Genomic DNA, 25,118 nt, shown 5'->3' on the forward strand with positions numbered 1-25,118 from the left:
CCCTAAAGGCCAGAGAGAGAAACTTTTGACTAGAACTTCTGTTTTGTCCTGGTTGAGTTGTAGGAAATTTGCTGCCATCCATGACTTTATATCTAAAATGCAGTTAAAAAGGGCATCAATAGGCCCTGTGTCATCAGGAGACACGGCGATGTACAGCTGCGTATCATCAGCATAACTATGGAAGCTGATGCCGTGCTTCCTGATGACATCCCCCAGGGGAAGCATGTAAAGATTAAAAAGAGTTTGACCTCAAATTGACCCCTGGGGGACCCCACACTTTATCTCATGGGTTCCTGAGGAACGTCTATCCAAACTTACAAAGAAGCTGCGATCAGTCAGGTAAGAGTTGAACCAATTCAAAACAGTACCAGAGAGGCCAACCAGGTGCTTCAGTCTGTTTAATAAAATGTGATGGTCTACTGTATCGAAGGCGGCAGTCAGATCCAGCAGCACCAAGACTGTGAGTTTATGGTTATCTAAACTGCAACTGCAAACTGATATCATTTAAAATCTTTACAAGAGCCGTCTCCGTACTGTGATTCAACCTAAAACCAGACTGATGCTTCTCTAAAATGTTATTCTGAATTAATAAAGAATTTACTTGGTTAAAAACAAGCTTTTCTAAAACTTTACTTAAAAACGGTAAGTTGGAAACAGGCAGATAGTTTTTTAAGACATTGGGGTTTAAATTGCTCTTGTTCATGAGCGGCCTTACCAATGCCGTTTTAAAAGAAGAAGGAAAAACACCTGTCTGAAGAGAGCAATTCATAATGTACAGCAGCTGTTCCTCAAAGAAGCCATAAAATGATCTAAAAAATGGTGTGGGAATTGGGTCAAAAAGGCAGGTTGTGGGCTTTACCTGGGAGAAAACTCGACCAAGCGTCCTTGCGTCAACCAGGGCAAAACTCTCCAGTGTTTCCTCGGGTGAAATCAACGGCCCAGGTGAGTCGTCAGTTAAAATCTGTTTAGGTAAAAAATTCAACCTGATGTCATTGATTTTACTCCTGAAGTGGTCTGCAAAGTCCTCACATAAAATGTCATTTGGAATGGAGGATCTGTTAAAATGTTTGTTCGTAAAAAGGTCAATTGTGGAGAAAAGGAATTTTGGGTTGTTTTTATGGTTGGTTATTAAATTTTGAAAGTGCGATGTTCTAGCATGTTTGACTGAGTTATTGTAGGATTTGAGTAGTTCACGGTAGATTTCAAAGTGAACAGTTAATTTTGATTTTCTCCATTTTCTCTCTGCACTCCTGCAGCTTCTCTTCAGTTCCGTGATTTCTCCAGATCTTCATGGTGATTTAGGCTTTGTTTTGTTTTTTTTTAGTTAAAAGAGGAGCAACTGAGTCTAGTGTGGATTTCATTTTACTGTTAAAATTGCCAACAATAAAATCACAGGGAGCTGGTAAAATAGCTGCAGGAGTGCTCTCTAAAATCTGAATAAAATTGTCAGCCACTTCAGGAATTAGGTAGCGTCTCCTCACAGTTCTCACAGGGGCCACCTGCTGGTTAAAACTGGCGATGTTAAAAAACACACAGAAATGGTCAGACACGGCTAGATCCACGACAGAGAGAGCACCCACGGACAGGCCATGGGTTATAACGAGGTCGAGGGCACTCCCCCTGGCGTGGGTCTGTTGCGTAACATGCTGTTGTGGGTACACTGATGCATGTCCTGTGGCATTGTCCAGATGTAAAAAGTTTTGGGGTTAAAGTTGTGAGCAAGGTGTCTGAGCTGATAGGGAGGAAACTCCCACTGGAACCAGCACTTCTCTTCAATGATGACTCCAGGTTCAAGATCACTGAGGTACAACGTAGACTCTGGTTGGCTGGCATGACAGCTGCAAAAAAAATTATCGTTTTAAGGTGGCTTCCACCACACCAGCTATCAATAAAGCATTGGCTGCGAACTCTTCTCAAGGTGATCTACCTGGAGTGGTCTTCAGCTCGCATTAATAATTCTAATCCACGAAAGCTGGAGATGTGGAAAAAAGCGGCAGAAGACATTAAATTGTTATTAGCTTGATCCTTGAGACTCTGTATCTCTGTGAATTATGTAATCCTGTATGTTACGTCACTTCTTTTCATTGTCTTTGACTCCTATATTGTAAAACCTATGATTGTGTGTCCTGTGGGGAGGGGGCCAAGGTGGGGGAGGGTGGGGAGTGGGATTGTTGAGTGTTGTTAATGAGGTGGTTGTGGGGAGAAGGGGGATGGGGCGTAGCCCTAGGTGTTCTGGGGGTAGGGATGGGTGCAGAGTTGTGTGTGTTCGATGTATATGGGTATTACTGTTTTCATTGTTTTGTGTTGAAATTAAAAAATTGATTACAAAAAAAAGATAGGTTTACTGTAAGAATTTTGTAAAGATGTACAGGATGAAATATTTCATAATTTATTACATCATAAATTTTAATTTTCTTCACTCAGGTTCACATTAGATTTAGAGCCCGACCGATATAGGATTTTTGGGGCCGATGCCAATACCAATACTGGGGGCAAAAAAAAGCCGATATATCGACCGATATCCGATATATTGGCTGATAAATATATACAATAAAGTCATTGATATACACAGGATATATACAGTATATAATCACAAATCATTATAATACCCATATAATTCAAGGCAGAGACAGAACACTATTAAATTTAAACAAGGAACTTAAATTATAAAACTGTCAACATAAGAACTGTAGTGTAAACCAATGATAAATAAGAACAAGCTGTAAACACAATGATAAATAAAGAAGTCAAACTGTAAACACCTTAAATAAATAAGTCAAACTTTAAACACAGTATTAAAAAAGATTAGAATTGTTAACACACAATGAGCAACTTACACGACGTTCGCACGCTGTGTTATAGTCTTACATTAGATAATGGTGGGCGTGTGAATTAACAGTAGCATTTATCTCTTTTTATCTCACAAAAAAGCAACTTACACAATGTCAAAACGTCATTCTATAGTCTTACATTAGATAATGTTGGATGGAGGGGGCAGGCACTCGGGCAGTTTGCAGCCAAACACAGAGTGACAGGCATAATCGGCCCGATTAATCGGCCTACTGCCACAAGTGGAAAGTTTTTTCATATGGTTTGCAGGGTCTTCCTCCATCTCCTCTGTGAAGACCCTCTTTGAGTTTGCTGTCCCTGTGTAGCCCTCTTTCTCTTTTAGGAATCTGTGTCAGGTTGACCTGTTGATATTTCTCTCTGTGGCCACTTTTCTTAGGGATTTTCCACCCTGCACTTTGGTTGCTGCTCTCTGCATCTCCTCAAGGGGTGTTGAGCCCCAGTTTGTCTTCCTGCTGTATTTCTTCGGCATCCTAGCTTGTCAACAATGTTACACATATTTAAAAAAAAACAAAACAAAAACAAACAAATCATGATGTATTACTACACATAAACACGTTTTACCTCTGACACTTTAATGCCTCATTGTGGGGTAAGTGAAATCACTGGGTCAATTTACCCCAAGTAGTTTGGCTCACTTTACCCCACAGCCACCATTTTGTTAAAAACAACCTAGCCTAGCAATTCAGGCTAATACGGAGCTACACAATTCACATGGTTTTATACATTGATAGTTCAGCTACACATTTGATGTATGTTTTTAAACATAGTTAAAATTATTTTGAGTTTATAGTCATTATTAGTGATATGCTGAAAATTTACTTTGACATGCAAAAAATGATTTTTGGAGAATAAAAGCTACTTGCTACTTCAACTTTTGTTTCTGTTCACCACAGAGAGCTTGAAATGAGGCGGGCTAACTAAATCCAGAGTCATGTGACCACTGATGCATACCGTTTCCCAAAACAGGAGGTGGGTCAGTTTGCCCACAGGCTCAACTTACCCCGTTCTCCCCTACAGTTGCACGGCACTGTTGTTTGAAGTGTGACAGAGCATATGTTGCAAGTTTGTACAGTACGTCAATAGCCGGCTATAGATAGTGCTACTAGCAGCCCGGTGCTACAACGTATTTGTTAGCTAAATTGACAACAAGCAAACTGTCAGTTCATAAAGGGGTTTAGTAGCCATCCATGTGAAGCACTGACAGCCCGATGCTGTGAGACGTGTCTGTAATGAGTAACATTATTGAACCCTGATCAAGTCCTGCCAGTGCTCATCTACCAAGAAGATCTAACATAACTTCACTCTTCATTTTATTGATAGACTCTCAAGTTTGAACCGACCACTGCAGATTAACTGCTTCGCGTGGGTTGGAATGAACATTATAACTTAGCCCTTTTAGCCTTTAGCTCGAGCTACATCACTCTCCTGTTAAGCTTTCTTCTGTCCTTTTTCTGTCTGACAGTTAAGCCATGTTTCCACCAAGCAGATCGGTTCGGTTCAGTTCAGTTTGGCACGGTTTGGTACAGTTAAGCCTTTTCCATTTGCGTATCCACAGCAAAACTGTGCCCTCTTGTAGTAGGGGGAGTGTAAGCCTGATGCCAAAAGCCGCAGCTGTTAAATAATAGTGTGGCACTGTAGCAGCGCGACACAATTTACCCCGCTAATAAATCCAACGAAGAAGAAAAACGTGACACAGTAAACAAAGAGCACAGATGGAAGACATGCAGCATTTCGTCCTCTGTGATTGGCATGTAGCTCTTTGATACAAGGTGTAATCAAGCTTTGTTCCATGCCAGGAGAAAGCAGCCGCTGTCGCTAGGTAAGTGATGATGCTTTTGACCAATCAACAGTCTGCAGTGTTGTAGCTCCACCTTCCAAGAGTGGATTGGTTCAGTCTGGCACTCATACAAATGGGTCCCAAAAAGTGGGACGGCTTGTCTCGGTTATTTGGGGAAGGAAACGCAGCTTTAGGCTCCTCCAAATAGATTCAAAAATTGTTTTCAGCAAGTTTAGAAGTGTCTTCACACTTCTAAACTTTGTCAGCCAGTGTGGTGTTGACATAGAGACTTGGACATGCCAAGCCAATCCAGTCTTGCTCAACCCGATCTGAAAGCTGAGAGTAGCATTCTGTAATAATCTGCCTTGGCGCTGATAATCTCATTTCAAAGTGTGGATTACAATTGGTCATATATCTAGAAGGGAGCTTTCTACGAGATCACTTTCAAACTCCTCACAGCCCCTTCAGAAGTTTGAAGTTCATAAAAATATTGTAATAAAAAAAATGTGCCTGTCCCATATTCTGGTCTAGTCTGATACTGCAATCGTACAACTGCATAAAAACATCCAAAGCCTTTATGTAGATCATGTGACCCTCTGATGGTGATGTCACTTCTTTTGGTGGGGAACAAGGAAAGGCAGTGAGGTATGTCATGCCTCTTCCCTCATTATCTTGTACAAAATGTTGATAGTACACCAACAGCAGATAAATTATCTGTCAACCTTATTATTGCAATACTGCAGTAAATCTTTGATTCAGTTTAAAAACAACAATAACTGACATAAATCTATATAATCTGCTTTAAGACTTGCCTTTAACTAGCTTGTTTGGGGTTAGCACATGGAGTTAAGACTTGCCTTTAACTAGCTTGTTTGGGGTTAGCACATGGAGTTAAGGTATAAAATGGTGGAAACATAACTGTCCATTGATGATAGAGTTGATGATGAGAACAGATTTATATCTGTTTTATATCAATATAAACAAACATAATAAATACTATAAAATAAACAATAAATATACATATTAATAATAAAATATATGGTATGCTATATATGTAGTATGAAAGTACTTTAAAAAATTCAGACACTCAACAGGAGTGCCATAAGCCTGAACCCAGGTCAAAGCATGAACCCAGCATGAGCCGTTTGCTCTTCTTCACTTCCTGTCAGCTGTCCCATCAACGAAAGTCAAAAACATCTCAAAATAAAAAACTCAAACAAACATGATAATGATTCTTTAGGAAAGTTCATGAAACAAAGCAAGTTACAAGTTTTATTGAAACTCATGTTGTTGACACAGGGCTGAATAATTTGGTAGATCAAGTCAGGAGCCAGTTAGCCCTAGTATCACTTTGCTAATAGCCCCTGCTGAAACCCCGAGTCCCAGACAATCCAACAGAAGTAGACGGATCCTACAGTGTAGCTAGAAAAAACAGTTGGAATGGATATCATAAAAATAAAGAAGATCTAAGCACAAATGAGAGATTTGGTCTTTCAGCCTGTGAAGATTAAAACCCATTATCTGATATTTACTGTTCCAGCCTCTTCCTGGAGGCTAAAATGAGCACAGAGACTGATTTCAGAAGGCATCGGGTGGAAGAACTGTGAGTCATAAAAATAAAGACATCTGAACAGGATCTGTAAAGCATGTAGTTTCTGGGTTTCTCTCCAGCTTTCCCACCACGCTGTCCTTACGCCTCTGAAACTGACCAACTGGGTCCGGTATGGGTAGTCCTCACAGTTACAAGCCTACAGCAAGGTTTAACCCTTACATCTACAGCACAAACAGATTCATGATTTCAATTAAGGAAAAAAAAAACAATGATGAACATCAATCAGTGAACAGAGAACATAACTTGTTGGTGAGACAATGGAAACACCAGAATGAAAACAGTCAAACACAGGTCAACAGCCAGTATAGCCGTGGTCCTCAGTACTGGATCAGAGAGAACAGACTGTGAGGTTTCAGTTTGTCTTTGCCGTTCAGCTCTTTCAGCTCAATGACAACCATGCAGCCTAAAACCTCTGCTTTCTGCTTCCTCATCAGCTCACAGGCAGCAAACAATGTACCTGAAACACATACACACACACACAAGTCAGAAGTTAACTTCAATATAACATATGAATCAATTGTTGATAACTATTTTATATAACTTGGTAACTATGAGTAAAACAAATAATCAAATTCCTTGAACAGCATTTTGAGACCGAGCACTGCCTCAGTATCTGTCCTCCCTTCTGTTGTAGTGAAACGATTTGTGCACATTTAAAGGGACAGTTCAGTTTTTTTGAAGTGGGGTTGTATGAGCTCTATGTGACCACTAAGGACATTAGATACAGTAGAAAGTTGTCTCCTCTCCCTCAGTTAGACACAAACTGTAATCGATGGTGACGAGGAAATAGATGCTAACCGGGAGAGACCGTACCAAATTCAAAGGCTATTTTCTCTGCCTACAAGAACTACAATCAAAAAGTGATACCACAGTTTAAGAGTACGCTACATAAAATATTTTTTAAGTGCATTAAGTCTTGTGACTATGACCACGATGATGAAGTTTCATTCACCTTGGAACCCAAAGGATACCTGTATGAACCAGAGTACACAGAAGAGGAGCTGCTACAGATGGCGACTGAAAGGAATACAGAGGAAACATCCACGGACACTGGACATCAAGATGCTGAGTGTTACTGCTGCCACGACTGTTGTTGTTGTTGTTGCTGTTACAGGACACTCCGGAATTCAGAAGAGCAGGGAAATCTGTGTGATGAGTTATACAGACGGCTTGAGAGCCAGCAGTGTCCTCAGACAAATCCTGAAGAGTGTCTGTAACCAAGTTCCACTCGTGACAGCAGTAACACTCATCATCCGTGGGCATTGAGTCACAGCTAAGACATTTACACCACTGAGTATTTCCGACTCTGTCTTGATGTCCAGTTTCCGTGGATGTCTCCTCTGTATTCCTTTCAGTCGCCATCTGTAGCAGCTCCTCTTCTGTGCAGCTACTTCGGTTCATGCAGGTATCCTTTTGGTTCCAAAGTGAATGAAACTTCATCGTCGCTGTCATAGTCACTCATTTTGAATTTCCTATGCTGTCTCACAATCCTTAGAGTACAAACAAAACAATTACGATACTTGATCAAACTTACACGAGGCTAAAACCAGCGCTTGAAGCATAGCTTGTTTACGTTCCCTATAGCTGAAAGGAGGGGGGGGACGGAGCGCACTAGCGCTGCGCGGAAGGACACATGACCAGTTAGTTAGGTCAGATAAATGTTTATATTTCCGAAGTCTTAATGCACTTAAAAAATATTTTATGTATCGTACTCTTAAACTGTGGTATTACTTTTTGATTTTAGTTCTTGTAGGCAGAGAAAATAGCCTTTGAATTTGGTACCGTCTTTCCCTGTTAGCGCCTATTTCCTCGTCACCATCGATTACAGTTTGTGTCTTACTGAGGGAGAGGAGACAACTTTCTACTGTATCTAATGTCCTTAGTGGTCACATAGAGCTCATAAAACCCACTTCAAACAAATTGAACTATTCCTTTAAAGAGAACCGTGTCAGCATTGACTGGTTTATTGGTTTCATCCTAAAGTTTTAGCAGGAAGGACGTTACAAGAACATAACGGATAAAACGCAGTGCTGAGCCAACCAGATCTGGCTGAATTTCAGGTGTTAAACCTCTTAATGAGGCAATCGTGTTAGTAACAGTCAATGTAAACCCACAACTCCAGCAGGATTCTATCGATTCAAAACAAGTCTAAAAAGCTCCACTGCCAGTGAGGAGGTATATAACAGCTTTTCATCATCTTTATTTTTTGGTTAAGTCTTCAACAGCTGTTTTGCTATTTGAATGGACACAAGATTTCTCACCCCCTGTAGCTAAAAGGTCATCCATGAGCAGAACTTTCTGTCCTGGAGCTACTGCATCATCCTGGATTTCTGCCTCTGCCTGCAGAATCAGAACCACTGTTAGAAAATGATCTCCATGAGAAGGTCTTATGGTAAGGTCTTTAAGGGCAGGACAGCTGCTGTGCAGTAGAAAAAGGGCAGCAGACAGGGGCTTCTTGTGGCATTGGCTTTTTAAAAAAAATCTAATTTGGCATCTTTCTACCCAAGCTCTAAAAATAATTGTGATACAAAGAAAAAAACAGTTTTTAAACTGTTGAGTTAGTACCTTCCCATATTCCAAATCGTATGCAACAGAAACAGTGGTTCCAGGAAGCTTCCCCTTCTTTCTCACCAGGACGAAGCCGATACCAAGGCGCTGGGCGAGCAGAGGCCCAAACAGAAAACCACGAGCATCTAAACCTGCACCCAGAGATAGACAGAAGCTGTGTGGGCAAAATATGCTGTACATACAAACATAAACAGAGAGAAGGATAATTAATCCAGAAAGTTTCCCCTCAAGTGGACTGAAATAACATTTTATAAATACAGCTGATGAGAATGTTAAACAGAGACGGATTCTCATTATCTTAAGCAACTTACCTCTGTTCCTCTGTGCTTCTGCAGTCAAACCGACTTATGTTTGGCCTTTTGAATTATGGTGACATTGATTTTCGATTGTGGTTAGCTGTGCATACATTATTCCAGATGGAAAAAAAAACGGCAATTCTACTGGCATTTGATGGCTGTAGAACTGCAGCCACATAAGCTGAAGCAATATGTCACACTAAGGTTTTTCCCTCCAGTTTAAATTTTTACTTGTCTTGTATGTCACTGTGCTCCAGCTTTGTGTTATGGCCCTGTGTTACAATTCTACAATTTTACTCAGCAGATTGGATTTTTTCCCCTTCAGATTGCATACATTTTTGTGTTGCGTGTATTCAAGGATGGCAACATGTTTCAATGTGAAATAATGCAATTTCTACTTTAGCTAATGAGCCCTAATTTTCAGATTAGGGCTGTCAATCAATTAAAATATTCAATCACAATTAATTGCATGATTGTTCATACTTAATTGGCAATTAATCTCAAATTGATCACACAGGTTTTTTTTTTTCCCCCAAATGTACCTTAAAGGGATAATTTTCAAGTTTTTAAACTTAACAGCCTGTTTTTTTTAGGCAGCTCAACACAAACTGATAGAGCTCTTCCATCACAACGACAGACACATTGTCCAACAAGTACTTATGGTCGAAAAAAAAAGATAATAACCTGGACACAAAAATTATGTCACACAATGTATCTCTCTGCAGCCCCTGTGTGCTTGGCCAGCAAGTGGTATTTGAGGATCCCGTCACACCGTACCGTGGTGAAGCATGCTTCAACCCTAAAGCCCAGCATGTTTGGCCAGTGTGACCTCAAGTGGGCTGCGCGTAAGCAGCATTCACTTCTTTGGTTTGGCGAGCTTCAGAGAGGTGGGCTTCAGCACAGTTCACTTCATGCACGAGCACAAGCACGCAGACAGTGTGTATGATCCATGACGTATGATCGCTGTGAGTGCACCGCTCAACAAGCATTTTGAACTAGAGCTGGGCGATATATCGAATGTACTCTATATATTGTGGGTTGTAGCACGTGAGATGGATAAAATGACTATATTGAAGCCATTGAGTACAAATAGTCACGTTAATGATTACAGACGTCGGAACATAAATCTCTTTGGTGATTCGCTCGTTTCACTCTCTGCTGCTCAGCCTGTGCTATGCTCAAAGGAAGCACTCCCTATCCTGTCCATGCTTGTTTTGTATCAGGAGAGGAGGAAAAAGTCACTTGAACCTCTCATCACTCGCGGATTGTGGGTTCTTGGGGCTTGTTTTCTGAAGTTTAGTTGTTTATTTGGGCTTGCTTTGCTGCCTGTACGAACCCTGCCTGATTCTCTCCCAGCTGATGCAACATATTCTTGATGCAACATATTCTTGACTTTCACTTTCGCTTTTCTGCACACTCTGCCGCCCCCCCATCCCCTGCTTGCCGCTCAGTCACAGCACTCAGCTGCACACTGCTCAATGCATAATGACGGAGAGGAGCTTCGTTTGGTGTTAACATTTAGGTATTCAACCTAAATACTGTATGCTGCGACCTTTACAGAAAACAAATAAGGTTCGGTGGCAATACCTTAAGTGTATACAAACATGAAATAACACACCATAAAGAGAACTCCAAGCTAAGTAACCAGAGAGAGGAGATGAATCCAATGAGTCCTTTCAGCATGAGCAACAGTATCCAGGTAGCTGATTTATGGAAATACAAGTAATATTAAAGTGGCTCTAGTTCTCATCGTGTCGTAACACGGCGCTACCTCCGCTGCAGAGCCACAGCTGGCTGCTAGGCGCTCACCGCTTAGTGTATCAGTCCGCGCGCAGCGTGCCAGATATAAACAAACGCAGGTAGTTTGCCAGGACCAAGAGACACGATGAGAACTAGAGCCTTATTTAGTGGTGTTTTTGTGTGAAACTTAACTCGCTGAAAATTCTCTAAATAAAGCGTGAATGCAGACCGATATCAGATTTTTATGGTGGGAGTCTGTTTATTTGTGTTTTTGGTCAAGTAAGAAATGGCCCCGTCTGAGTGCAGAGGAAACCGGCAGAGGAGCAGGGAGAGGGTGTTTGGTGCGAGCGCTCTGGGCTTCTGCTGCACAAAATCACTGCTGTAGGGGTAATTTCTGCCCTAAACCTTGTGATAGGACCCAACTTGTTCCATCCTGGACTATCACTTTAAGCCATCTCTAACATCAGTTTATCTTGTTTTCAAAGTGTAATATAGTATAATATAGTACACTGCTCAAAACAATAAAGGGAACACTTAAACAACACAGTGCTACTCCAAGTCAACCACACTTCTGTGAAATTTAACTGTCCACTTCGGAAGCAACACTGATTTACAATCAATTTCACTTGTTGTGCAAATGGAACAGACAACAGGTGGAAATTATAGGTAATTAGCGAGACACCCCCAATAAAGAGTGGTTCTGCAGGTGGTGACCACAGACCACTTCTCAGTTCCTGAGCTTTCTGGCTGATGTTTGGGTCACTTCTGAATGCTGGCAGTGCTTTCACTCTAGTGGTAGCATGAGACGGCATCTACAACCCACATAAGTGACTCAGGTAGAGCAGCTCATCCAGGATGGCACATCAATGCGAGCTGTGGCAAGAGGGTTTGCTGTGTCTGTCAGCGTAGTATCCAGAGCATGGAGGCGCTACCAGGAGACATGCCAGTACATCAGGAGACGTAGAGGAGGCTGTAGGAGGGCAACAACCCAGCAGCTGGACCACTACCTCTTCCTTTTTGCAAAGAGAAACAGGAGGAGCACTGCCAGAGCCCTGCAAAATGAGCTCCAGCAGGCCACAAATGTGCATGTGTCTGCTCAAAGGGTCAAAAACAGACTCCATGAGGGTGGTATGAGGGCCCGCTGTCCACAGGTGGGGGTTGTGCTTACAGTCCAGCACCATGCAGAACATTTGGCATTTGCCAGAGAACACCAAGATTGGCAAATTCACCACTGGCGCCTTGTGCTCATCACAGATGAAAGCAGGTTCTCACTGAGCACATGTGACAGACGTGACAGAGTCTGGAGACGCCGTGGAGAACGTTCTGCTGCCTGCAACATCCTCCAGCATGACCGCTTTGAAAGTGGGTCAATAATGGTGTGGGGCGGCATTTCTTTGGGGGGGCGCACAGCCCTCCATGTGCTCTCCAGAGGTAGCCTGACTGCCATTAGGATGAGATCCTCAGACCCCTTGTGAGACCATATGCTGGTGCGGTTGGCACTGGGGCCCTCCTAATATAAGACAATGCTAGAGTTCATGTGGCTGGAGTGTGTCAGCAGTTCCTGTAAGATGAAGGCATTGATGCTACGGACTGGCCCGCCCGTTCCCCAGACCTGAATCCAACTGAGCACATCTGGGACATCATGTCTCGCTCCATCCACCAACGCCACATTGTACCACAGACTGTCCAGGAGTTGGCAGATGCTTTAGCCCAGGTCTGGGAGGAGATCCCCCAGGAGACTATCCACTAGGGCTGGGCGATTGTGGTAAAAATAAGAATCCTGATTATTTTAAGTGATATTGAAATCACAATTAATATACACAATTATTAATTTACTCAAAAACTTCAGTACTGATTTAAACACAACTTTAAAGAACCAGCAAGTGGCACATACAGTATTATTGATACACATAAGTCACACACACTCGCTATGGCTGCAAATGGAACACAGAAGAACTATGAAGCACAGGAACTTGCATACATCTACACTGTGTGGCATATTAATTATGTTGAAATGCTGACTCAGCATTTCAACATATTGTTCTCCTGTGAATTTATTATGTTGAAATGCTGACTCAGCATTTCAACATATTGTTCTCCTGTGACTTTATTATGTTGAAATGCTGACTCAGCATTTCAACATATTGTTCTCCCGTGACTTTATTCTTTTGCTTCTTCTTCTTCTTCTTCTTCTTATTCTTCCGTACGTTTTTTGGTTCGCTAAAACTCCTTCAAATTTTGTCCGATTTTCACCATTCAAATTTTAATCTATTCAGCTTCTTCTGGAGATGCGTGCTATGACTCTTCTCATATGTAACCCTTAAACTTTTTGAATTATTCAGCTTTTTATGAAAATTATTCCCCATCTGAAATGCATTGGAAACTTCAGCTTGTCTTGAAAAATCTCCTTCAACTTTCAGAAGTTCTAGCCTCCTCATACTTCCACTTTCAGACTTCATTTAAACTTTAAAATATTCAGCTATCTTTCCACTCTTCAGGTTTTTATCTGCTCTTAAATGTCTTTTACAGTTTTTGAGATTTCACTCTTCAAGCAACATAAACTTTTCCCACTTTGCCCTAAAATCTCAGCTTCCTCGAGTGCAATCATCGTTAGCTAGAGTGGGAGACAGTCCTGCTGAAAGGTTGCAGCTGTCTCTGAAAGAATTGTCATAACTTCTAAAATCTTCACAGTAGAAACTTAAAAAATACAGCACATGGTAGCTAATCTTGTCCTGCTTCTGACATAGTGGTTTTTAAAGCAAAAACATAAAGCACTTTATCACAAAATGACCAACTGTCATGAAGTTTTTACACCCTCAAGCCATCTCCTCCAATGTTAATTCCTGAGGAGTTTTCTCAAAGATCAGTGGAATTTCCCTCATTTGCAAACTGCTCTCAATGACACAGTTCTGCATCTTCATACATGAAAGTTGCACCTTCAGCTTCCCCAGGATCTTGTGGTTCTTATGGTGTGTTTATTTTTATTCTAGCCCTCACGGTTTTGACAAGATGACAGAAGATTCAGACTCTTGCTTCACCACAAAATGCCCAGAGTAACACATGAGCAGGGCAAAGTTCTGCAGCTGCAGACTAACGAGCATTTGTCTCCTTGACAGTCTTTCATCTCACACAGCTGTTAATAATACCTCATCAAAACATCCAGGAACAAAGACACACATGTACATCAGTTACTTGTAAAACCATACCTCCCCCTTTGACTTAATCTACATGCTCCACTATTCATACAACTTTTTCCCACACCTTATAATTCTCAAACTGCTACTTTTTCTTCTATTACTAGTGCTACATTAATCTCTGACTTGTTTTTTCCCCTATTTCTCCTTCTTCTTCTCTCCATTCCACATTTTCAGCTCTGGTTCACATCTTAACCCCCCTTTTTTTAAAAACATTTCAAATGATTAAACTTCATTTAAAACATTTTATTGACACAAACAGAGACTCAAATAATCTCCTGATCCACTGCAAGTCATTCAGCTTCAACTGCTTCTACCTTCTTCAGACTTTGACTTAAAGACCTCATTAACACATTAAACTGGCCCCATTACCCTTAATCCTATTCACACATTAGTCATAGATTTCTGCTTTCTTCTACATTTTTGAAGATTTCACTGTTTGATCCTTCTCTTATTTTTATTCTTTTATTTTAACTTTGTTAGGATGATTTACATTTCCACTATATCTATTAAACCTCTCATCTCATGCAGCTGTTTATACTAACTCATCAAAACATTCAGGAACAAAGACACACATGTGTGTGCTCTTTCTGTCCCTCACACATCCCAGACCTTTACATGCAGTGATATTTCCATCACTACTTCAGTTACTTCAAAAACCATACCTCTCCCTTTGACTTAATCCTCATGCTCCACTATTCATACAATTTATTCCACAGCTTTTACTTGTCAAACTACTGCTACTTCTCCTTATATTAGTGCTACATAAACCTCTGTTTTTTTTCCTATTTCTGCTAATTGTTATCCTGTCCATTCCACATTTTCAGCTCTGCTTCACATCTATAGCCTTTTTAAACTTTATTTAAACAATTTTACCAACAAAGACAGAGACTAAAATAATCTGCTGATCCACTGCAACTGCTTCAACTTCAACTGCTTCCACCTTTTGCAGACTTTGACTTAAGACTCTGTTCACACATTAAACTGGCCCTATTATCCTTTATGCTATTAACACATTAGTCATGGATTTCTGCTTTCCTCTACATTATTGGAGATTTCACTGTTTTATCTTTCTCTCTTTTTTTGATTATTTATATATTTTAACTTTTATAGGCTTATTTATATTTTCCACTGTATCCACTGTCTTTATCCACTTTGTCTTCAATTCATTTTCCTTACCTATTTTTTCTTCACTTTCTCTCAATTTTTCTTTTACTTTCTTTCTCACTTTTTCTCTTCTGCCTTTCTTCTTCACTTCTACATCACTTTTACCTCATCTTTTTTCTTTACTCCTTCTTTACTCTGTCTTCACTATTTGTTCCCTTCCTCTTCCCTCCATCTACACTCCAAATTTTCAGTTCATACTTTGTTCAACTATTTAGCTGTTTTCTTTCGCATTTTCAGATTTTTCCACTAGTATTTTCATTTCTTCAGCTTCAGCATTTCAACGCATTTCCTGCATGGAAATGCAATTTCTCTAGTTGTTTTTCTTCAATTATATTGTTTTTATGATAGTCAGATGGCAAAATTGAAATCACGATTAAAATCCAATTAATTGTCCAGCCCTACCATCCACCACCTCATCAGGAGCATGCCCAGGGGTTGTAGGGAGCTCATACGGGCACGTGGAGGCCACACACACTACTGAGCCTTATTTTTTTATTTTGTTTTAAGGACATTACGTCAAAGTTGGATCAGCCTATCGGGTTTTTTTCCACTTTAATTTTGAGAGTGACTCCAAATCCAGACCTCCATGGGTTAACAAATTTGATTTCCGTTGACAATTTTTGTGTGATTTTGTTGTCAGCACATTCAACTATGTAAAGAGTAAAGTATTTAGTAAGATTATTTCATTCATTCAGATCCAGGATGTGTTATTTTAGTGTTCCCTTTATTTTTTTAGCAGTGTATAATATAAAATAATATATTATCAGCCAGTTAAATAAATATGAATGAATTATTTCACTGGAACTGAAAATATGTAACTACATAGCTTAGCTCAACTTAACTCAACCTTGTTGAGATTTTCCCCTTTCTGCATTTACATTTTTAAAAAGCTAACTAAAGGGTCTGCTTTAATCATTATACTGGACAGTGTTTCCCATTAATTAATGAGACTCATTTGGAGAAAAAAAAACGATGTGTCACTCTGTCAGACCATTACACAGCTTTACTTTCCTACCGTACGTAAACAAGCGAGAACAAGAGTGCGCGTGCACTGTTTCACGCTCATAGACGTTGCTCTTTACTTGATACGTTTGACGCGAACCAGATTCCGGCGACACTGGAGCGGGACGTCTGACTCTGAGGTTAGTGCGTCTTCTTTTCTGGGCATTAGCACCCATGCTAACTGCGGCCGTGGACACAGTATCTCACTGCGCTGTCTGCCCCCCTTCTCGGGATGAGAACCGGCTGCACTGCGCACGTCTCGGTTCCAGAGTTTCAGAGACGAGAGCGGCCACACTGTTTCATTATCACCGCGCATTCAGAGTCAGTGCAGACACACAGTACAATCATCTGTTACCATGCCAACGAGCTGACGCGGCTTATCATTTCATATTCTCCTCTCCTGGGGCCTACATTTATTACAGCGTGTAAAAGTCCTCTTAAGTTTCACTTACGACGAAAAGGCAAAGAGTGCATACCACCAACACTCTTTTCAGATCTATCAAACTCTGCGTACACACGGCTGCACGCTATTCCCCGTGATAAATCACACCGCGCCGAGAAAAGTGTGAATGTGGTGAGCATGCCTCCTTTCCCGCCTTCAGCGCGCCCGAACTTTACCATATATGGTCAATACAAAGCAGTACGTGCATATTAAGTAGCCATGTGCGCTCTACGATTTTGTAGTGACGTCAGCGTAAGACGGTGAACACAACAGACGGAGAGAGCATGAAAGAAGCTGAATTTCTCTCAAAGCCAGATACACAGCAATATCAGGAAATATCAGTCAGAAATAGGGTTGTCAAAAGTATCGATAGTTAAAAAAGTATCGATACTAAAATGTTGTATCCGGATACAATACTCACTTTCAAAAGTATCGATGCCGAGCCGCTGACGCTGCGTCCCTCTCTCTCTGCCTCCTCACACACACACGAGAGCAGGCTCCCTCCCCCTCCCCCGATGCACTCAATAACAAAACAGCATGGCTAGTGCTGCTGAAGGCGGGCCAAATCAAGCAGTTTTGGTCAAAAATAAAAAAGGTAAAAGTGTTGTTTGGAGGTATTTTGCCTTCGAGGCTAACGAGCTTGGAAAACCGAAGGACACAAATAATTGTTAGCCATTAGCCACAACTAGCGATTAAAGGCTGACGTAACGTTAATGATTATAAACAGGGCTGCCAACTGTCACGCATTCGCCGTGAGACTCACACATTTGGATGGTTTCACCCGCACTCATGCCACACCTCCGATTTCTGACGCCCAAGTCAGAGGCACAGGAGCACAGAGGACGCAGAGGTCGTGTTGTGTAATATACAAGATACGCAGGTATGCACCCTATACCCAGTAGAAACCCCCAAGAAATACCATCTGTGTGTCTGTGGGGCTAAGGGAGATTTGTAAATTGTGCTAATATTTAAGAAGACACACACACACACCCACAAAGTATTATAGATTACATGCAGAATGAGTTCCTAGAGGAAACCTGAACTCATTTATTGTTCTCAAGAATAATTTAAATAAATAGAAATCCAGAAAATATTGTTGTACAGTAACGAGCAGGTAAAATAATGCCAGACTTAATGCCAGACTTAATATCAGTCAGATGCAAAAGACCATAAACAGAATAAAGGTATAAGAGGACGGGTTCTTTAAAGGACAGGGTGGAGAGGTACATGATCATATATTAATAGAATAGGTCAAATACACTTAGCGAAAAAAAAACAAACACGTCAACTAATAATATTCTCACTGAATATCACAGTCCAGACTCTGCGCTGTATGTTATGCAGCTTTAGAAGTTCCGCCCACCAAAGTGATTGGTCAAAGTAACAAAAGCATTTTTGAACCAAAGATACTCCATTGGAAAAGCTCAACATCAAGAAAAGAATCTGCATGTTCTTACCTACGATCAGATCAACCTGCTGGTAACTCCTTCTCACTTCTTCTTCAAATAGGTCAGTTACTGCAGTCAGAGCAGCTGGACTCTTCAGGATGGGACAGATGTCTCTGCAAGAAAGACACACTCAATCAGTCAGGGTTTGTTTTTACAAATAATCCAAGCACAGACATTCCACCTCAAGGCTGCACACATGACAACCATTCCAACAATTTCTATGAACAATACGCATTAACAGAGGTGACCCTTTAACCATACTATCAACCAAACAGCATCAGAAAAACTGATTTTCATGTAAAATATGGAATGTGGTATTTGAAACATATTTTAGATAAAAATGTGTTTTCAAACTATTATGGAAAGAAACAAACTGCCATGAATGAAAACAGCTTCTAATTAAACTCTAAAATAAAGGCTCCCTTTAAAGCAGAGGCAGGTTTAAGCTGGAAGCCTGCATGAATTCTTTAAAACGTTCTTGTCTTTCTTTCATTGAAACACTATGATTCTCACTCACTGCTGCAATGGCAGCACGGGGAAACCTGCCAAAAGAGCACTCTGCCAGACTGACCGCCAGGAGCAGCAGGACTACACTTCTTTACTGATCCAAGAGATACTTTATTTGGTAAATTATTTTGTTTGCAGGTTCTAATTTGTACAACTTATTTTTTACATACTTTTTTTATTTGGCAGGCACAGTTTCATGAAATATTGCTTAATGAATAATACAAAGTTGGTGCATGGTACATGCAGGTGTCTCACCATGGCTAATCTGCTACACTGTCCCTGATTAGACTTCAAGAATAAACAAAGTTAAAGAGAGTTGGTTTGAAGTCCCCATGTAAAACACACATGTATTTGTTTAACATAGAGAGAGGAGCACTTCGACAACCTGCAAAACACAGACCTCTCAAGGTGACGCATAATGACAACTCAGTTGCACAAGTTGCATTCACTGACATAGCTAATTGTTGTTATGAGTTTGGTGCTGGTACTGTCAATGCATCGTAGGATTGTTTTTATTGTTGTTGTCATACCGTGAAATGCCAGGTGGTAAATGATCATCTGTACCTACAGTTCACTGTATGAGGCGCCACGTAGGGATGGGGACCTTTCACATTTGAAACGATACGATACCAATGTCCGGTACCTGGCAATCAGTACCGGTACTCAACAGTACCAAGTTTCGGTACTTTTTGTGTTTATCAATTTGTTTAATGATGAAATATAAGAAAATTTCAATTTAACAAATTTATTCTTCAATATATAACCTTGCAATGCTGTGTTCATGTCCAGCATGAAAAAATCACCTACTCTTCCACTCCCTCACAGTCACAAGGATGCATTCAAGTACCTAAACATGGTACCTTTTGGTTTTACATGAATCGGTACCCGGTACTTTTGACAGAATTTGGTCGGTACCTATAAAAGTACCTAATTCGGACGTTAACAGATTCATATTGGTGAGGAAATATCTCTGCGCCCTTATGGCCCTGCGCCCCGACGGCCCTGACATAAAATGTAGCACTTCATTCGTTTGCACTGCAGAGCTCTGTGTCTGTCACCAGGTTGTTACAGTAGCTCTATAACATAATCAAATGCAACTTTGTTAATGCATTGTACATTTACAGTTCATGTGATCTAAAGAAATTATTTTTCTGTATTGCAATACTGAATGTCTTGAGTTTGAAAAAATAATACATTTCTTATTTATGGTAAAATCAAATGTTTTTTGTCTTGTTTTATGTGTTTCTTAAACAAATAAGACCGTCACAATTAGAGTAACATATCAATTCCAGTACAGGATAGACTTAGCCTTCTTCACAGTGAACAAAACAAACAAACTTGTGATTATCGGTATCGGTATCGGCCAAAAGGGGTTTCGATATATATCGGCATATCGGATATCAGCAAAAATCCAATACCGTGCATCCCTAGTAAATAGTTCTCCCTGGAAATAAGAGCTGGGACGATATGCTATTCTCGTGATTCGATTCTATTACAGTTTTCGGGGTGCTTTTGGGATTTTTGCAAGTTTTAGTATGCTTTTTTAAGTTAAGAAGTTACATGATCGTGATTATGTCTACAGGCTATATCAGGAGCCATATTTTCCCTTAAACTGCAAATCACGTGAGTCAGAGAAAAACATTTCATCCTCTGCTGGAAAAAAGTGGTAACTTTTTTCCAATCCAGTTAAAGACTGAAATGAAGAATTTGAATTCGAAGAAAAAAAGAGTCTTTGACAAAAAAACCCTAATTTTTATATTGTCCAACAAAAAATCCTGATGTATGGATTTTCAATTTTTTTCTCCCACCCCTTCTGGAAATACTGTGAACATACTTTAACTAAAGTGTCAGAATTATTTTTTTTATGCACAGACTTCACTGTTAAAGATTTGATCTTTGTTGTCTAAAGGACTAATACTGCATTGTTTGTTTTTTGCATTCAGTTATTTACCACTTTGTGTTTGAAACAACCAATAATATTTGATGTTGGTGTTAAACATTAATCTGTGTCCATGGGTATTTCCTCTGTATTCCTTTCAGTCTCCATCTGTAGCAGCTCTTCTTCTGTGTAGCTAGGTTCATGCAGGTATCCTTTTGGTTCCAAAGTGAATGAAACTTCATCGTCGCTGTCATAGTCACTCATTTTGAATTTCCTACACTGCCTCACAATCCTTAGAGTACAAACAAAACAATTACGATACTTGTTCAAACTTACACAAGGCCAAAACCAGCGCTCGAAGCATCGCTTGTTTACATTCCCTACAGCTGAGAGGAGGGGGGACGGAGCGCACTAGCGCTGCGCGTACGGACACATGAGTTAGTTAGGTCAGATAAATGTTTATATTTCCGAAGTCTTAATGCACTTAAAAAATATTTTATGTATCGTACTCTTAAACTGTGGTATTACTTTTTGATTTTAGTTCTTGTAGGCAGAGAAAATAGCCTTTGAATTTGGTACCGTCTCTCCCTGTTAGCGTCTATTTCCTCGTCACCATCAATTAAAGTTTGTGTCTTACTGAGGGAGAGGAGACAACTTTCTACTGTATCTATTGTCCTTAGTGGTCACATAGAGCTCATACAACCCCACTTCAAAAAAAGTGAACCATCCCTTTAAGGTAATGTGTAGTGTTGTCCTGTCGGATGGCAGATAACCTGCAAAAAAAGCAAGAAGACTATGCATAACACAATACAATACAATATGAATATATGCTGAATTCACACATCATGCTCACACCACATCACCTTGGCACCGTGCACCTGTCCCAGATTTAGTAGTGAGACAGTTTGAAACCCTACTTATGGTGCGGCCACACCAAACGCGAATTTGCGGCGCGATTACATACAAAGTCTATGCAAAGACGCGTTTAGCCGCCGATTTGCCTCTGGCGGCGCGATTCGCGCGTTTGGCGCGGCGAGTTTGGAGCGTTCACACGTTTGGGCGGTAGACGCGAATTCGCTCGAGTTCAAAATATTCCCCCACGACGTCATTGTTTTGACAACGTTGGGGGGCAACTGCCGCCTGCTCCGGCTCCAACTCCGCCGGAGGATGGAGGAGAAAACAATCTGTGTGGTGTGTAATCATCCAGAGTTATACGATACGACGTGTGTACTCTACAGAGACCAGAAAAAAAGGAGCAGGCTTGGTTGAAAGTCTCTGAGGAGGCAGGTTTTGAAGGTAAGTTCTGAAAACATTCGTTCCCAGCTGGATTTGCTTGCACGGGCTATCACTGAGTCCGACTGTGTTTTCCTCAGCGGAGTTTTGAGCCTGATTGAGAGGAGAAAAGTGCGGGGCAGGGGCAGAGCCAGGGAAAAGATGGAAGTTCTCTGTGCTCCTCTCTTTCCTCCATCCCTTCATTATCCCCAGGGAGACCTCCGGGAACATGGGTCGGGGGTTCGGGTAGTCAGGGGTAGGCTACGGGGGGTCGGAGGTTCGGGGGATCGGGGATGAGATCGCAGGGAACAGCCAAGCAGGGCTGGTGGATTACCAGGGAGAGGCAGCAGGCATTGATTGTGATCTCCAAAGCTTTCACACACTCTCCTGTCATGCTTTGGAAACCACAGCTCATTGTTTTTCAGATGCTCTTTTGGACTTTCGGTCTTTAAATGAACGATCTCTCTACTCCGCATGCGCAGTACCGCGCATTCGCGTGTTCGCGCCTCAGCTTGTCAAAAAAGTCCAGCGGCGAGACTGGGGCGTTCACGCGGCGCGTGACAGGCCATTCGCGCGAGTAAATTCGCGTGTTCGCGTTTGGTGTGGCCGCGGCATTAGAGTTCAGAGCATGATTGCTATGTCCAAGTCATTGTGACATGGGTCTACTTGCTGGCAGCGGGCTTCTGGTGACGCATAAGAAGTTATATCATATGGATACACTGGCAACTAGCCCCTTCACAGTTACCTGTCTGATTAATCATTTTTACTGTATATAAAGTTAAAAGTATGGGGTCCAGCACTGAACCTACACCCAAGCCTGGACAGATGACAGCAAAGGAAATATATTTGTATTCTTATCCGAAGTATGTAAAAGTTTGATTTAATATAGAAATCTTATTAATAAATCAAAACCTAGTCTCTCGTAAACACATGTCCTAAATTCTGAAATAAATAAAATTTAAGTTCTATGGTGTAGAACAAGGAGATCTAATGAAATCACTAACAGCTCCGGATAACAAAGGAAGCCCTTGGGTTACTCAAGGCGTATGTCAACAGGACCAAACATTTCTGCCTCCTGAGGTTGTAACTGACTGTGAGCAGCCTCAGGTCAAACCCAGGAAGCAAACAGCACTGTACAAACACAACTCAACTCATATTAACTGGACAGAACAAACATGGTATGGATAGATGGAAGGTTAGAAAAAGAAGGAAACAATTAATCCAATAATTTTTTCAATGTATTCCTCTTCACACACTTCGATTTTTGGTTTGGTCCAAAGAGTTTAACTACAATATAATTCTTCTTTAATATCCAATGTCTTCCTTTCATCAAAACGTATCGTGCTGTATGGGCAACATGGTCCAACAGCTCCTACTGTAACACATGTATGACCGTCAGCAGTCTAACATGACTCAAGTGTTAGTACTAGACATTACAGGACAAGCATGAAAGACATGAGGTCGAAGTTCAGATGCTTGTTGTGAACCGTATTCTCATCACTGAGTCAGTCTGCCAGTTTACTGCGCTCTCACCCAGTCCCACGTCAGAAAGGTGAAGTTTACATGATGCATAACCAAGGTGCAGGACTTCATTTTTAGTTTGGGGGCTTGCCATTCTCCACCACGTGTCCCACAAACTGACAGGCGTCTGACAAATGAGCAGGAACCAAATTGATCATTAAAAAAGCAAAAAGCTCTATCGTGATTCGAAGACTTATTCACAGCAGACATTATGTAGACTCTCACCTGAACAGGATGCCCTTCTTTGGAAAGTCTGGGAAAGCGCGAATGTGCCTAAGGACCAGCTGGATTTTGGACTCTGGACTTTCTGCCATTCTGCTCCTGTGTGTGATAGCCGCTCTGCCCTGTTTCAGTCACTCCAAGCTCGCTTGTTTTTCCCTTCTCATTTTTCACTCGCAATCGATTTGTCCTCGTGACGGTGTGCGCCTACAGCGTTTCCTCCACCCACTGGTCTCTAGTGCGCATGTCTTTTTGGGTTCGCAGGTCAGACCGGTCAGCTGCGTAATGCTGCACTCTAGTGTTCACTTTTCGGGTCTGCCAATTTCTGAAAGGTGCTTCTAGCAAAAAAATGAAATCTTACTAAGTATTCTTGTCTTTTTTTCAGTAAGAAATGTCTAGGCTTGACATTCACCTGACATATCCAGAAAAATGTCTTATTTCAATGACAATGACAAAATGAGCTATGAATTGCTTGTAACAAGTAAAAAAAAAAAAATGCCCATGGAATAAGAAAAATGTGCCAGAGGTTCTTGAAACTAAAATGATGTCTTACTGCTACAATTAACTTTTCTCTTGTTGCAAAGGCAGATTTGTTTTTACCTGTTACAAGCAATTCAGACCTCATTACTGTCTTGGAATATCCTGAAAGGAGACATTTTTTATGGACTGGTCAGAATGTGGCTCATATCAAGTATTAAAAGACATTTCCTCCAGAAAATAAGACAAAACACTGGATAAGATTCATTTTTTGTGTGAGTAGTTTAGTATAGTGCAGGTATATCCGACAGTTACTTTATACTGGTTCAGTTTCAACCAAAGAAAGCAAAATTTGCATGCCACTCTTAAGTTTAATACAGTTTCTGGAAGTGAATTGGGTCTGGACTCCTTATTCAGCTATGTAGACCATAGTTCTTAAAACTGGAGGTGGGGATCCCTTCGGGGGTTCTTTCAACACTGAAAGGGTTGTTAAATACCTATAATAATAATAATAATAATAATAATAATAATAATAATAATAATAATAATAATAATAATAATAAAACAATAAATAACTGCACATTTCTTCAATTATTGCAAAAATACAACTGAGAATACAGGTTAGATTTAATTTAAAACCATACATAGAGAAAATATTTGATCCATAGAATGTCAAAGACCCCTGAGGTGGATAAACTAGGGGAACAACGGTATCAGAGGAGGCAAATGAGTTTAAGAAACACAGCAATGTGTGCACATAGTTGTTCATTTTCACCGTCAGATAAAGTATATTAACATATATTTGCATACACACCCACATACACACACACACACACACACACACACACACACACACACACACAGCGTTTTAAGAGTGACAGTTCATTGATATAACAAAGGTAGTTTTCATGTGGTAATGAACTTTTCCACGTTATTTCGGCATAACAGATAATTTTCTCGTGATAACGAATTTATACTGTGTTTGTCTTGATTTCAACCTCCAAGAGCTGCCACAAACGTCTTTCAGCCACTGGTTGTAGCTGTAGCCTACCAGTAAGTCACACTTTACTTTAGTTTGTTTACTTGACTGGGTTTGTTTAGGCCTAACGGTTAGCTGAAAGGCTATCAAACTGCTATCTATCTGGTT

At 40.8% G+C, this 25,118-nt stretch overlaps 1 protein-coding gene across 1 annotated transcript; it reads right to left on the reverse strand.

Moving 5' to 3' along the window:
• Positions 1-1,308: 1,308 nt before the first annotated feature.
• On the reverse strand, positions 1,309-23,747 carry aprt (adenine phosphoribosyltransferase). Its single transcript, XM_074676314.1, has 6 exons — positions 23,501-23,747; positions 18,106-18,209; positions 8,805-8,938; positions 8,501-8,579; positions 1,928-6,696; positions 1,309-1,838 (listed from the first exon to the last, which is right to left on the reverse strand). The coding sequence occupies exons 1-5, from the start codon at positions 23,587-23,589 to the stop codon at positions 6,557-6,559; spliced, it is 546 nt and encodes a 181-aa protein (XP_074532415.1). The 5' UTR covers positions 23,590-23,747; the 3' UTR covers positions 1,309-1,838; positions 1,928-6,556.
• Positions 23,748-25,118: the final 1,371 nt, after the last annotated feature.

Source organism: Halichoeres trimaculatus, unplaced genomic scaffold (assembly GCF_033239565.1).
Source record: "Halichoeres trimaculatus isolate MK-OKI-2021-1 unplaced genomic scaffold, fHalTri1.1 fHalTri1_scaffold_8, whole genome shotgun sequence".
NCBI lineage: Eukaryota > Metazoa > Chordata > Actinopteri > Labriformes > Labridae > Halichoeres > Halichoeres trimaculatus.

What these genes read in the sequence shown, in the direction of transcription:
- aprt (XM_074676314.1), bottom strand. Translation starts at nt 23,589, where the DNA reads ATGGCAGAAAGTCCAGAGTCCAAAATCCAGCTGGTCCTTAGGCACATT. An exon ending in ACGATTTGGAATATGGGAAG is followed by an intron (nt 8,580 to 8,804) that starts GTACTAACTCAA and finishes CTGATTCTGCAG; the next exon opens with GCAGAGGCAGAAATCCAGGA. An exon ending in TGACCTTTTAGCTACAGGGG is followed by an intron (nt 6,697 to 8,500) that starts GTGAGAAATCTT and finishes TATGTGTTTCAG; the next exon opens with GTACATTGTTTGCTGCCTGT.